This window comes from Psammomys obesus, unplaced genomic scaffold (assembly GCF_907164565.1).
Source record: "Psammomys obesus unplaced genomic scaffold, mPsaObe1.curated_primary_1811, whole genome shotgun sequence".
Taxonomy (NCBI): domain Eukaryota; kingdom Metazoa; phylum Chordata; class Mammalia; order Rodentia; family Muridae; genus Psammomys; species Psammomys obesus.
Window position 1 is genome coordinate 13,440,637 of NW_026585504.1, and position 15,149 is coordinate 13,455,785.

General features: G+C 36.9%; 1 protein-coding gene across 1 annotated transcript in view; it reads left to right on the top strand.

Moving 5' to 3' along the window:
• The window catches only part of Slc30a4 (solute carrier family 30 member 4), a 21,560-nt gene extending 6,705 nt beyond the window's left edge, over positions 1-14,855 (top strand). Inside the window, exons 2-7 of the mRNA XM_055622808.1 lie at positions 1,467-1,613; positions 6,718-6,871; positions 8,219-8,423; positions 9,057-9,162; positions 9,989-10,123; positions 10,767-14,855. Coding sequence (XP_055478783.1) covers positions 1,467-1,613; positions 6,718-6,871; positions 8,219-8,423; positions 9,057-9,162; positions 9,989-10,123; positions 10,767-10,921 — 902 coding nt within the window. The 3' untranslated portion in view covers positions 10,922-14,855. The remainder of the gene's footprint in view (positions 1-1,466; positions 1,614-6,717; positions 6,872-8,218; positions 8,424-9,056; positions 9,163-9,988; positions 10,124-10,766) is intronic.
• Positions 14,856-15,149: the final 294 nt, after the last annotated feature.

A 15,149-nucleotide genomic window follows, 5' to 3' on the forward strand; every position in this document is an offset into this window, starting at 1 on the left:
ATAGATATAGATATAGATATAGATATAGATATAGATATAGATATAGAATGAGCTAAAGTACTCTCCCAGAATGGAATAAAATTAAAAATTAGAAAGAAAACATGTGTGTTAATATACATACATACATACATACATACATACATACATACATACGGCACTTATATGGTCGTCCCTCACTTATACATTGGGATATATTCAAGATTCCTAGTGGATGCATAAAATCACAGATTGTACAAGACCCTAATACATATTGTTTTATGTTGTCATAACTGAATACCACAGATGAAGTAATTTATAAAGCAGAAAAGTTCATTCAACTTGTGTTTCTGAAGACTGGAAAATTCAAGACCAAGAGGCTATATTTGTTAAAGTCTTTTTCATAGTCTCAAGGCAGTACTGAGGGTCACATGATAAGGAAGATGTTCCTCATTCAAATCTCTTCTTCCTAAAAGCCATTGAATTGAGGCTCTGCCCTTAGGGTCTCATTTAACATTACCTCCCAACGATCAGTTTAAATTTCCAACCTCTTAATACTTCATAATAGAGATGAAACTTGAGTTGTGATGGAGACATTCAAGGTCTAACACACATACATACCTTATTTATTTCTATGCCATCAATTACAATAAAATTTCAAAATATCTTTTGTTCCTCTCCAGAGATTATTATCTGTATTTAAAATAACAATCTTAATATAAGCTTAATATAACAGTCTTAAAATAAGCTAAGCTAATTTTACCCTTTGGGTTGATTCACTTTATAGAATTCTTCGATGTCATTTCATGTTCAACACTTCCTGAATAACACAAAATATACCTTCTTTTATTTATTTAATTTTTTTGGTATTCAGATAATGCAGTTATTAACTCACTGTAGTCATAGAATTAGTAATTCGAGCAAAATTTGCCATCTTTCTTTTGTTTTTACTGTGAACTGAGTGGTTAATTTTATGAATTAACACTTTGAAGACCTAGTTAATAGAAATGGGGTTTTTCATCAGAAATTTGTACAGTGAGCCCTCCATACCTGTAGGGCTATGTCAATAGTTTCAGCTGGAAAATATTTGGAAAAATATTATGTCTGTATAGAATATGGACAGACTTGTTTTCTTGTAGTATTTCCCTAAATGGTGCAGTATAATAGTTACATCGTATTAGATAGTATTGGTAACCTAGAAATAATATAAACTATAAGTTTATATGTACAGCCTGTGTACAAATACATCATATAAAATGTTAAGATACTTGAACATGTGTGGAGTTTGATACCCAAACGGGTTTCTAGAACCGTCCCCATATAAACTGAAGGATATGACATACATACTGTTTTGCATGAAATTTTAGAAGACTTTGAATTATTTGTATCAGGATAGAAATTTAGTTCACAAAAACATTTTATAGGATGTTGTGCATTTCAGGTTTGATTTCTTACATTTTTGTAGTTAGTCTTCCTTCCCTTTCTTTCAGGTGGATACATTGCAAATAGTCTAGCAATTATGACAGATGCACTTCATATGCTAACCGACCTCAGTGCTATCATACTCACTCTGCTTGCTTTGTGGCTGTCCTCAAAGTCACCAACCAGAAGATTCACCTTTGGATTTCATCGCCTAGGTAGGTAACATTAAGTTTCTTTGGCTTATAATATTTTAATATAAAGCCACAATGAGCTATGACACTGATAACCTGAAATATTTAAGGTGATAATGGGTTTGCACAAAACAAATGAAAATATATAATGAGACTAATCCAAAAAGCTATCTTCCATGGAGCATCCCTCTAGGCCTCCCTAAATAGTTTGTACAGAATTATGTGGTTACAGTTACTTTTCAGACATCTCCCTGTGTCTGAAGAGGCTTACTTCTAGTTTATTGAATCAAGCAAAACCATTTGGGTAGCTCACTAATAAGCATTTGCTGCTTCTTTGTGCTTTAAATTTTCCACCTGAAGCCCATATTAAATATTTTCATCATATGTACAACATATACTCTATGACTGACCTTGCCTTGTACCAATGTAACTCAGTAAATACAATCATAATGTTTAATTTAGAAGTGTTTAAAGTCTATATTACCATCTACATAGCTCTGGTTCTTACTGTTGCTGTGGTTCTAAACTTGTTACTTACTCTGACAATATGTAAGATAACTATCTGAACTATTTTATTAAGGGCCTTATCAATAGATATTTGCAAAAAAATTAAGAATTTTCTAGTTTGAAAAGCTCAGCACTTTATAATGCACATTAAAGAATTGAGAGAAAAATAATATTCTTTGCCTTTTTTGAATAAAGAACTAAACACTGGCTATTGCCTTGAGATTCTGTCTAAGGAAGCAGAAAATAGGAATTGGCACTTCATCAATGAACCAAATCAAACACCGTCTGACAGCAGTAAATATCAAGATGGTTTAACTGCAGTTGTTATCTTAATTCTGTTGTGTGGATGTTTTCTGTCTTCTCTTAAAGATCATATTTTCTGGGGCTGGAGAGAAGGCTCTATTAAGAGCACATGCTACTCTTTTTAAATTTTATTTTTAAATAAGGGCATTCTTTGAGTTTTAGACTTAATTTTTTTTTATGTTTATGAACATTTTGCCTGTATGACTATGTATCACTTGTATGCCTGGTACCCAGGGAGGCCAGAGAGGGCATCATATCCCCTGAAACTGGAGTTACAGACAGTAGCAGGCTATGTGGGTACTGGGAATTGAACCCAGGTCCCCTAGAAGAACAGCCTAGTCTCTTCATTGCTGTGCCATTCCTCTAGCCTTACACGAACTGCTCTTGCAGAAAAATTCAGTTCCCAGCACCCACACAGGGCAGCTAACAGCTGCCTGCAACTTCAGCTCCAAGGTGATCAGCTGCCTCTGGTCTTAGCAGTCATTTGCACTTATGCATATACCAACATACAGACACACACTCTCACACACACACAATTGTGGTTTATTGATTTTAGTTGGTGTTTTCGAACATCCGTAAGAGGTATCCTAGAAAGCAATGGCTTGATTCAAATCCTTGCTGTCTCACTTTCTATCAGTCTGATCTTGTGTAAGTTCTGTAACATCTGAATGCTAATAATAGTGTCTCCCACATAAAGTTATTAAGGGCAGTAAGTGGAAAGCATTCAGAATAGTGCCCAGCACTTCAAAAGAACTCTTCACTCTTTATTTAATCTGCTTCACTTATTCTCTCAAAAAAGGTAAAATGAATTCAAGGCTTCTGTGTAACGTGTATGTATGTATGCAGAAAAACCAGTGTAAAACTCTTTAGAATATCCAGTCTTAAAGATATTTGACTAGTTTTATCATAATTTGTTAATAATCTACATCCTGTGGTAAAACAGAATTTGTACTTCTTAGAAGAAAAGAAATGCGGAGGGCCAGCGGGAGAGCTCATCACGCTTCTCTTAGGGCTGTCACCACAGGGTCTTAAATCAGTGTACTTTTTCTTTTCCTTCATGTAAAGCTGTGGATAGTGTGGTTTAGTGTGGATAGTGGATAGATTCTGGTTTTTCTTTACAGTGTGGTACAACAGCAGCACATTTATGTCGGGGGAGAGAGAGGACTGAAGCCTTACGTGTTGTTTTTAAGTGGGCATATCACTTTACTCAGATATAATAAACTTGGGATTTAATGAAACCACAGTGAAAGAAATTTCACAAATTCTCAGGAGGAGAAAGATTCTTTTCCAGTGGGGCAATGTCACTTTGAAGACAGCAGCTGCCCGTTCTTCTCTGCCTCTCTCTGTGTAGATTACCTTAGTAACTGGCTTATGTGGCATCTCTTCCGAATCTTCAGGGACTGATGTAAAGACTAAAGGAAGCTGCATTGTTTGTGTTGAGGTAGAAAGCAGTGTTTATAATGTGGTCATTTAAATCTTCAGCCTGTGTCACTAGCAAGATGATAGTGTGGGTATTGTTCATATGTTTACCGAGCAGAGAGCATGGTCAGAGACCATGATGTGTCTTGGACAGCATTTGGCTACAGCACTAATTCTATGTAGTTTGTTGCTTTATCCCCCAATGCTGGAGGGACAGAAAGCATTAATTAAAATTTTCCTTTATACAAGTATCAAAAAAAAAATCCTTCTACCTAGTTGTGATTCATTTTAACAGCTTCCTCCTACCTATAACAAAATCTGTGCCTTTTATTATTCATAACTTATTGCAAGTTTAATCACATCACATAAACTTTTATAGGAAAAAAACTGAGTTCTAGTTCTAGAAATGGGAGTTTAAATAAAGGCATAAGGAAGACATGAATGAAGTGGTCAGCATTGGATAAATCGCATGGCCATAGTTGGCACCGTAGCATGGTGGAGGGAGTAATAAGAAAGCAGCAGGAGGAGACATGATTTGGAATAAAAGGGGAAACCCAAAGACAGACTGTGGACTTCAGATTGGCATTCTGTAGTGACCCTGGGCCACTGAAAACTCCAATAACTTCAGCTTGAGTGCAGTTGGAGGTCCCTGGCTGAGATAAAAGACAAACAATAATTTGGAAGTCCTAAGTAAATCCAACACACATGCCTGTTGTTTTCATCCTATCCTCAATTGGAAGAAGGCAGGAAAGAGTGAAAATGAAAGTGGAAGAGAGGATATCTCTCTGTTCTTACTTATTTCTATAGATCTCTAGAACATGCCTTAGATATTTGCTTAGTTCTTTGTGACAATAGAAAGACAAGTGCCATGTAATTTTAGTGAAATATGCTTGTTGATGGCATCATACCATTAGCAAAGTCAACAGTTATGCTATACCAGCAATTTTGTAACACCCACCAATACATACATGCTTCTGTTGTGGTCTACATAGTTGAGACAAATCATTATTCATTCACTCAATGGATACCCAACAGTTACTACTGAGTGAGTGAATAATAGGATGAGGAGACATGGTGACTATTGTATGCACATAGATACAAATATAATCACAAATTGTAGTAAATGCTATAAAAAGAAAAAGACACTGTGCTAGAGAATAACAAAGGATCCAGTATTTTCACCTTTTCTTTGAAGCTTCTACTTTGGCATTTACAAGCATTTTTAAATGTATACTAACTTTCATATTTTATAGTACAATCAAACTTGATAGCCTTGTATATTTTATGTGTAGCTCACTTAAATTTTCTTTTTCAGCAGTTACTGGCCATTCAGATGCAAACTGTTTATTCTCTGTGTGGGAAAGGCAATGTGTATGCTTTGATCATTGACATCTGTTTCTATTTTGCCTGAATAAAAGATCCTAGAAAGCTAGATATGGTGACACGTGTCTGTAATCCCAGTACTTAGGAGACTGAAAAAAGAGGAAAACCCTCAGTTCAAGGCCGGCCCCGGTTGTGTACCAAACCAGTTAGGGATACATAGTCAGACCTTGTCTCAAAAAAAAAAAAAAAAAAAGTGCTGTCCTCAATGGCACATGCCCATAATCCCAGCCCTGGGGAGACAGAGGCAACAGGATCACTGAGACTTTGAGGCCAGCCTAGTCTATAGCACATTCCAGGCCATTCAAGAATTGTTTAGACCTTGTCTAAAACCAGAGCAAAACAAAATCAAGATACCGAACAGAAGACTTGTAGTCACACTTCTTATTCTTCTCCAGTTGTTTAATTTAGCCATGTAGAGGATTTCATTATATGAATGCAAAGTAGAAAATATGTTATTACTGTGAAGCTAGACTTTGGGACTTCCATAAAAGTGTTCTTTCAAGCTAGTGGTGTCACACCCTTTAATCCCCAGTACTCATGAGGCAGAGGCAGGTGGATCTCCAAGTTTGAGGCCAGCCTAGGACAACTAGAGCTACATAGAGAAACCTTGTTTCAGAAAAAAAAAAAAAAAAAAAATCTTCTTTCAAGAATGTTTAGGGACTGGAGAGATGGCTCAGCAGTTAAGAGCTTGGCTACTGTACCAGAGGACCCAAGTTCAATCCCCAGCACCTACATGGAGGCTCTCAAGTGTCTATAACTCTAGTCACAGGATCCAGTGGCCTCTTCTGGCCCCTGCAGGCACCAGACAGCACAGGCTACACATACAGCCATGCAGGCAAAACACCCATACAAAGTAATAAAATAAGATTTCCTTTTATTGTAGTTGTTATTGAGAATTTGACCATTTCTTCCTATGATAGATTACTCTTTATTTCCTTACCTCTTTTATAAAATTCCTTTTCTTACCCATTTTTTTTCTATGGGTTATTTCTTTTGTTGTTGTGCCGTTCAGACCAGGTTCCTGTGTCCCAAGCTGGCCTTAAACTCAATGTGCAGTTGAGCATGAGGACCTTGGGTTCCGTTTGAGCTCATCTTACAGGTGATAAGATTGCAGATGCACCTCCAGACCTGAATTAAGCTAGAGACCAACCCAGGGCTTGATGCTGAGCTGTATCACAAGCCTGCATCACACTTTTAAGTGTGCTTATTTTGTTAGAAAAGTCCTCTGCAGCCACATATTTCCATTTTTTTATTTCTATCAGTTTTACCGTGCGAATGACCCGTAAATATTCAGTAATTTGGGATGTAAATAGAGGGTGGGGCTGAATTAGTTAAGGATCTAGATCATGCAAGCTGTTAAATACTTTAAGTAAGAAAAATGTTGTGTGGTAAACACAGTAGTGCTTTTACCTCCTTAGAGAAAAGAAAATGTAAGCAAAAGATTGAACAGTGTCTAGTTAGTATGAAGTATAGCAGCTGTGCTAAAGATGCATGCGCTTTCCATCTTTCCTTCTAGAGGTGTTGTCGGCCATGGTCAGTGTGATGCTGGTTTATGTACTCATGGGATTCCTCTTATATGAAGCTGTGCAGAGAACCATCCATATGAACTATGAAATAAATGGCGACATCATGCTCATCACTGCAGCTGTTGGAGTTGCAGTTAATATAATGTAAGTACAATATTTGTTCACATAATATGACCTAAAAGATTATTGTGCATCCATGTATTCAAACTGAAATATTTTCATATTTAACAACATAGCATATCAGTTTTACATAGAAGTATAATAGAGCATTGTAAACTTATTAGCTTGCTCATGTGTCTCAAACTAAGACATGTGTCTCCTTAAACTAAGGAGTTTAAGTAGAACCAAGTATGTTGTTTAGTATTTGGTACTTTCGTGTTAGCTTTATTTTAAGGGGTTTTCCTGCATTTATTTCATTTGTGTGGGAATGCACATACATGCTATTATGCACAAAGGGAGGTCAGAGGACAACTTCAGGAGTCATTTCTCTTTTTTGACCATGGGGTTCCAGGAATCAAACTCACATTGTCAGACTTAGCAGCAAGCACCTTTACCTGCTGAGCCATCTCACCAGTCTGTTACCTGGGATTTAAAATCACTGTTCCCTCCTCAAAACTACTGAAATAAGTTCTATACTTAATCATGTAGAGTAGAAGTTAGTAGACTTCCTATAAAGGATGGGTGGGGTTATGGCTAGAGCTTGGTAATCAAGCACTCCCTAGCATGCATGAGGTCCTCGGTTGATTTGGGCACTTTGAAACAGCAAAAAGGCTGGTTAGTAATTGTTTTAGGTTTTAAGGGCCACAGTTTCATTTGAAGTGATGGAATATTGGTGTTAAGAATGAAAACTCATATTCACTGTGTGAACAAATATGTATACCTTAATAAAACTTTATCTTTAAAAATATAGCCAAATATGGTCTAGTGGCCTTAGTTCACAAATCACTATCTATTGGCTTCTATTCAAAGTGAGAATGAAAATTAGAAGTCTCTGCAATTGCATTTTACCATAAAACCCTATGTAGCCCTCCTATTTATCTCCTAGAACTTCCTGCTTTCCTTGTTTGAACCACAATATTGTCCTTTTTCAAATGCATGAAGCACATTTTCCTTTTAGGCCTTTGCCTGCTATTCTGCCTAGGATACACACCCACCATTTGCTCTTGACTTCTGTAAGTCTCTGCTCAGATGGCATCTTAGAGAGCTCTTTCGTGCCCACCCCACCCACCTACCCAGTCCCTTGGGACTTCATCTTCCAGACTTCCACAATGCTGTATACAAAGCTGTTTCCAAGGCATTTCATATGTCAGTGTGTATTTGCTTGCACCTCTGATGTCCCATCCAGAACATAAGCTCCATGAACTTAAAACAATACTTGCTGTGTAACAGGTACTTAAATCCTTATTATATGACTGTTCTGCATCGCTCCATTACTGACTGAATAAAACAATAATTTTAGAGAAATAATGTATTTTCTTTCATTTTTAACAGAATGGGGTTTCTGTTGAACCAGTCTGGTCACCACCATTCCCACTCTCATTCCCACTCCTTGCCTTCAAATTCCCCAACCATGGCATCTAGTGGACACAGCCATGGGCAGGACAGCTTGGCAGTGAGAGCTGCGTTTGTACATGCCCTGGGGGATTTGGTACAGAGTGTTGGTGTGCTTATAGCTGCATACATCATACGATTCAAGGTAAATTGTGCACTTCCTATTGCAAAAAAATTTAACTTGAGTATTTAAAAAGCTAGTTGCCTCTTATCAGTGTACCAGACACTAGTGCTTTTCTATTCATTTTCACTGGTGTAAGATTAATTGGTGTAGTCAGTTACTATCAATAAGCACAGTGGGATCACCTTGCCAGCTGATTTACCTGTAGTTGGCTTTGATAGCATCTTCACTGTAAAACTCAGTGTTAAACCTTGTCACCGAACCACTAGGTAATAGGCTATGTTCTGAGGTTCTCATCTTTGCAGCCACTCTAAATTTTAATTCAGTCCTCTTCAATATGAGTATTTGAATACAGATGGCTGATACAATTCTTTCCAGCTTCAGTATCTTATGCTTCTGAGTGAAGGATTCAGAGAAGTCACAGAAGAGAATAGACACAATGATTAAACTTCTAGAAAAGACACACGAGGCAGGCAAGTCATTTGAACAATCTTAAGAGTAAAGATGTTTCTTAATTACAGTATCCAAGTTTTAAAATTATTTTCCAATCCTGAAAAAGAAATAGAAAGAGCAGGGACATATGCCTTGCTTCACTTTGTAGTGTGATTTAATGTCTGTCTATGCTTAGTCATACAAATTTAATCTATTGCCTTTTAGCCAGAATACAAGATTGCTGATCCCATCTGTACATACATATTTTCATTACTTGTGGCTTTTACAACATTTCGAATCATATGGGACACAGTAGTGATAATACTGGAAGGTAAGCACTCATTAATACCCTACTGTGGATTTACCCCCTTCCTAGTAGAGACTGAGTCAGAGGATGCTCTGGACAGGAGCCACATCTTGCATTTTACTGATACTCTCTTTACATAGCAAACAAGCTGTGCAGTCCGTGGGTCATGCACTTGATCCCTACATTAGGTAAAGCAGTCAGGTGACTTCTGACATTTTCAAACAGAAAAGTGTTATCCCAGCTAGGATAGAGTGCAGCTTTTGATTCTTTGCACAGTGATGCCTTGTGGTTTTTATTTAATTCCTTCATCTCATGTAATTTGTGTCTTTGTTAAACTTTTGGCATCTTTGTCATATTGAAAGCATGAAGACAAAAGTTCTCAGCAATAGCTTTTCATTATCAAATGTTTCTAAGCTGGACACGGCAGCACATACCTGGAATTCTACCACTCAGGACTCAGAGGAAAGTGAGCCTCTGTGAGTTCAAGGTCAGCCTGATCTACATAGGGAGGTCCAGGCTAGCCCAGGACTACATAGTGAAACCATGTGGGGGAGGAGAGGATAATTTTTTCCATCCTAGCTTATTAAGGTTAAGCTACGTGTTCTAACTTGATTGCCACTCCATTTTTGTGAGAATTGACATTTTTAAAGTATGTATTGATCTCTTTATATTTCCTATATTTTTGTAAGAATGTCCATAATTTATCATAAAGTACAAACATAGCATAATGAATCCATTGGAACTGAATTTGAAAAAAACAAAACAAAACAAAACATTTGTTTTCTTTAAATGTAACATAAAACTTTCCTACCAATGTAAACTTATAAATTATACTATTCCAAACTAATAGGTGTACCAAGCCATTTGAATGTAGATTATATCAGAGAGTCGTTGATGAAAATAGAAGACGTATATTCTGTGGAAGATTTGAATGTCTGGTCTCTTACTTCCGGAAAATCCACTGCCATTGTTCACATGCAGCTAAGTATGTTGCTTATGGGGTTCTCAGGTATCTGTCCTAGGAGCCAACATCTGAGCTTATCATATGTGTGATAAGCTTATCTGATAGATTTAAGGGAGGGATGAGACTCTTTGGAAAAGGATAACAAGGGCTGGGAAGGTAGCTCAGAGCACTGGCCCCTACCATGCATGAGGCCCTTTGTTCAATTCCCAGAATTCCAAGTAAATAATATTTAATGTTTTTGCTTCTTTGAGAGAAGATATTACAAATTGATATCTACCTGCATTTTAAAGACACTATATACATTTGCTGTGTCATCTTTTATATAATAAAAGCCAAAACTTTTATTTAAACCATTTCAGAACTTGATGGCTTTTTTAAATCAAAATAATATATGCATTTAATTCTTTCTTAAGGAGCATGTAAGGTCTTTAAGCAAGAGGCTTGTAACTGTTTCTAGCATTATTTCTATTGAGCATGGACTGGATAGATGAAATAGTGAGAAGCTCTTCTGGGCTTATAAACTGCCTTCTGCAGTAGAAAGGCTCAGAGAAGGAGGAGTCAAATGAGCATGTGCTTGTAGTGTGCTATTCTTTCTTCTCTGTATCTCGTTTACAAATGTATAGCAGTGCACAATAAAGAATATGATGTTTTCTTGATATTGCAGTTCCTGGAAGTTCATCAAAATGGGAAGAAGTACAGTCCAAAGCTAAGCATTTGTTACTGAACACATTTGGCATGTATAGATGTACTATTCAGCTCCAGAGTTACAGACAAGAAGTGAACAGAACTTGTGCAAATTGTCAGAGCGCCAGTACTTGATTCTGTGTACTTGGGGTCCACAGCCTTATTTATCCTGCAGTCACAGGCTTGAGAGCAATAAATGCAAACATGCAGAGTTCCTGACAGCTGTGTCCATGTCAAGCACCAATCTCTCAAAAAACAGTCACTCCAGTCTGACTGATATCTGCATGATTTTCAGACAGAGTTCCAAAGTACTGTTTACAGAGTGAGCTGTAACTCTACAGATACCTCATAGAAGACAATCCAAGACGATACTTCATCCATTTGACAGAGTACACAAAATGTACAGGAAGACTCAGAATTCAGTATTTGCATCTAAAACTACTTTTTTTCAGGCCTTTTATAAAGACGTCAGTGCTAGCAAACTCAGTGTTGAATTGTTCAGGATTTTTGTCTCTGTGTAATCTTGACATCCAGTTTCTGGAATTGTGTTCTCTTTTTATAAAAAATTAGCCCTCAACAGAATTCAGAAAGTAATAATATCCAGAAAACGGAATAAGCATGTATTCCTAAGTGTTTCCGAACTGTTTTATTTCACAAATAACTCTTAATGTTATTATTGAAGTCATACTTTATAAGCAGATTTTCCAGATATTACTAGGCTTTGAACCTCAATGTTTTTGATTATTTGTAATATTGTTAGAAATATTCACATAATGTCACTGTCCTTAAGTTATTTAGGAAATTTTAATACAATTAAGAATGAGTTAGATTTAACCTCAAATTACTTTACCATATGATCTAAAACAGAGAAGCAAATGGTAGAGTATGGAGTTTTGGATTTCTGTTTTCCCTGAAGATCACTCCTGTGTTTTGTGTAGAATTGTCTTAAAAACAGTAAGAGACAACAAAGTTTCAATGGTTACCCATTGTCCTTTTCAGAACTGCCAACGTTTGCTAGTAACTGTTTGCTTACTATGTTGTTCTCATGTGTACACCAGGCAGTCTACATGCGTCTTTCAGAGCAGCTATGGAAGGCTAAGGCCGAGTTTATTACTGCCTACCGCGTGGAGTACCCTTGTTACTCCAGAGAGAATTTCTTTTCTATGGAATAAGCGAGGGGTTCTCCATGGATTACAAAAACCCCCAGGACAGTCTTCAAGTTTTACCGTAGTGCCAGAGCAGAAAGATGCAGAGGAGTTGGGTGGAGAAAGTTCTCTGGGGAAACAAAAAGTAAAGCATTTTTGGTTGTTGTTTTTACCATGTGTGCACAAAAGAACTGAAATGAGGATGGACATTATTTGGTCGTTAAAGCTGTGTCTGGGGAAGCAGTGTAAGTATTTCCCATCTCAAGGGAACAGAGTTGGCAGCAGTTGTGTTAGAGACAGCCATGAGTATCCATATTTCATTCCCAGCAGTTGCTTTGATTTCAATGTAAACACTTTAAGTGGTTCCTGGCTCCCCTGAGAATCCAAGTAGAGTAACAATGTCCCAAACAAGTTGTGAATTGAAATCCTAGGAATCCAAATGATGTGTAAATGAAGAGAGGGAAGTGGATTTTATCTTCTTATTGCAGACTTTCCCTGTGTGTAAAACTGAAAGAAGAAAATCTGGATTTACCCAAAAGATTGTTGGGAATTGATAGGATCAAAAACCAGCTAATGTTACCTAATAAAACTAAGTGGATGTTTGTTGAATTCAAAATTTACTTTGAAAAAAAGTTTACTTCCTCAAATTTTTATTGTGAGGCCATTTAAAATTGTAAGTATTTGAATTTCAAAATTTTTTAGAATATCAACTAAAAAAAATTAAAAATAAACAAGAATAAGCATATGAGTAAATGACTGGCATTTAGGTGGCTGCCTGAGCATCTGTGGCCTTAAGTATCTAGGAAAGAAAGAGAAAATGTGTATTTTATATTTAATATTTCCCATGTCATTTGCACTCATTTCTTGTAAACATCCATTTACCATAATGTGTGCATATCTGGATTTTCATACTGACTTGTTTCTTAAGTTATTTGGTAAAACAGCCTAAAAATCAATTTGAATATAGAAAAACGTTTTCATAAAATACAGAAACACTGAAAAAACTTCTGTTAATCTTAGCTATCATATTCTGCTCCAAGTGGGCATACTTGAAGGCTGTGCTTTAGTTTTGTAGCAAGAGCTAGGCTTTATACTTTACTGGGTTCACAAGATAGAGAACTGGTAGACTTTACTTTTTAACTTGTCAAAACCCATAGATGAGGTCATTAACACAACTGTGAGGTCTGACCTGTCTTTTACCTGTTGAACCACAATGCACAGTGGTGCGACTTAGCTAGCTGGGAGCTCTTTGCTCTGAGAAAAGCAGGATGCCGTGCTGATCTTGCACTGAGACACACCACAACACGAAAGGTTGGCAATTCTCCAACTTTGGAATAGCCTAAGGGAGTATTTGCAGATAATCAGTTACTGTGGACATTAACCTGTGTGTCACAACTCAAGCCCTTTGCAGTCTTTTGTTTTAGGAAGACTGTCTGAGTGACAGTCTTGCTGCCTTAAGAAACATACCGAGAATGCAGTTGCAAAAGATGTAATTGATAGACAGAACCTGAAGCTATTGTAATTCTTATGTACAGCTATGTTAACTTTCCACAGCTATAGCTCTTAATGTGAACACAGATTTTCACATTCACAGCTCGTCTCAGCATTGTTTACCAGGTCCCTGGATTTCTTGGTTGACTGTTTCTTTTCATTTTGGGGTAGGGTTTTTCTTTCCTGTCTGACATGTTTCCCGATTATATGATGCTCAGTATTCTGTCTTAAGCCCAGGTGGTGTCTGTGTTTGTCTTCAGGAAATCCTTTCCCAGAGTGGACACAGTGAAGAACAGATAGATAGAAGAGCTTCTCTCTCATTTTGAAGAAAGAATTGTCAGCCAATAGTTAGAAATACGTTTCCAGGTGAGAACAGCTTTTAAACAGTAGATCATCTCCTGTCCAGGATGTCTGCATGTGAGCTTAGGAAAGAGTGTGGGATAGAAATAGACTGAGCAGCCACTGTGAAAAATTTTGAGTTTCTCAAAATGCAGGTCAGCACTCTTGGAGATTTTGGTCCTGAAGCATACATCAGCTACACCTGGCTTTATGTATTTATGATCATTGTCTCATCGTCATATGTTCTTATAGAATCTGAATCCTTTTGAAGTACAGTTCTAGGCAGAATGTGCCTCCAGAATGTGCCCCTATATACAATACCATTTGATTCAGTTCATCTTTGAACCATGCTTAGTTATAAATGAACAGTGACATCTCACTACTGTGTTGAGGGGAAACAAGTCTGATCTCTAGGTAATTGGCTTAATATCTCTGTAGCCAGAAGACCATTTGCAAACTCTAACTCCAACTCCAACTCCGTCAATTGGATCCTATGGGCCAAGGCTTCAGATTTGATTTTGCAGTTAGATATATTTGTGATATCAGTGGGAGCATGCAAACTGGAGAAAAGAAATTGTGGGAATTCCTCAGTATTATGTGTCTCAATTTAGGCAAGCCAATTCTTGGTTACAAAAGCTTTGTTGGTGACCAGCAGTCATTTTCTGATTTTTTTTTTATTAAGATTGGTAAATATTTATGGAGACTTTGCCAGCTAAATGCATGACAGTGTCAATTTAAATAGTGCAATCAAGAATATCCTGAAATAAATGCAACCCAAAGTTGAAATGTGCCAGGATGCCCCTTTTCTACCCAGAAGATACCTTGTATTTGGAAAGTGTCTGCCTCTCTAAATAAATATTGATTAAATAAGCCATATCACAGTTTAAGAAATTGTATATACTTTCCTGTATGCCCCTCCAAAAACCAAGTATTTTGCATATGATTGATTTTAGAAAGATTTTGAAGCTGGGGTTTATCTGTGTAATGAAGATCAGATTCTTTGTATATGTACTGTATTCGCAATTTTCAAATGAGATTTCCTATATGATTATTAAATAAAGTGTTGTTTTGCCTCGTGGTTTATTAACTTAAAATGTACAGTCTCCTAAATTTCTGCTGTTTTCATTAATTAATGGTAGAAAGCCTTAAAACATTCTTATGTAGCTTTGTAATCTCAAACTTCAGTGTCCTCTTCAGTATTTTAGAAATAAGCCTTTTTTAAAAAAAAATCTCCTAGATAGGATAAAATATTAAAAGAACCTCTCTCTCTCGGTGTCAGTCACTTGTAATGCCCTCCACTGACAGAAACCTGCAAAAGGGACAGAAGCTACCGTGAAAGTCAGACTGTGTCTGGGCCAGTGGTGAAAACCCTCCCTGCCCAGATCTTG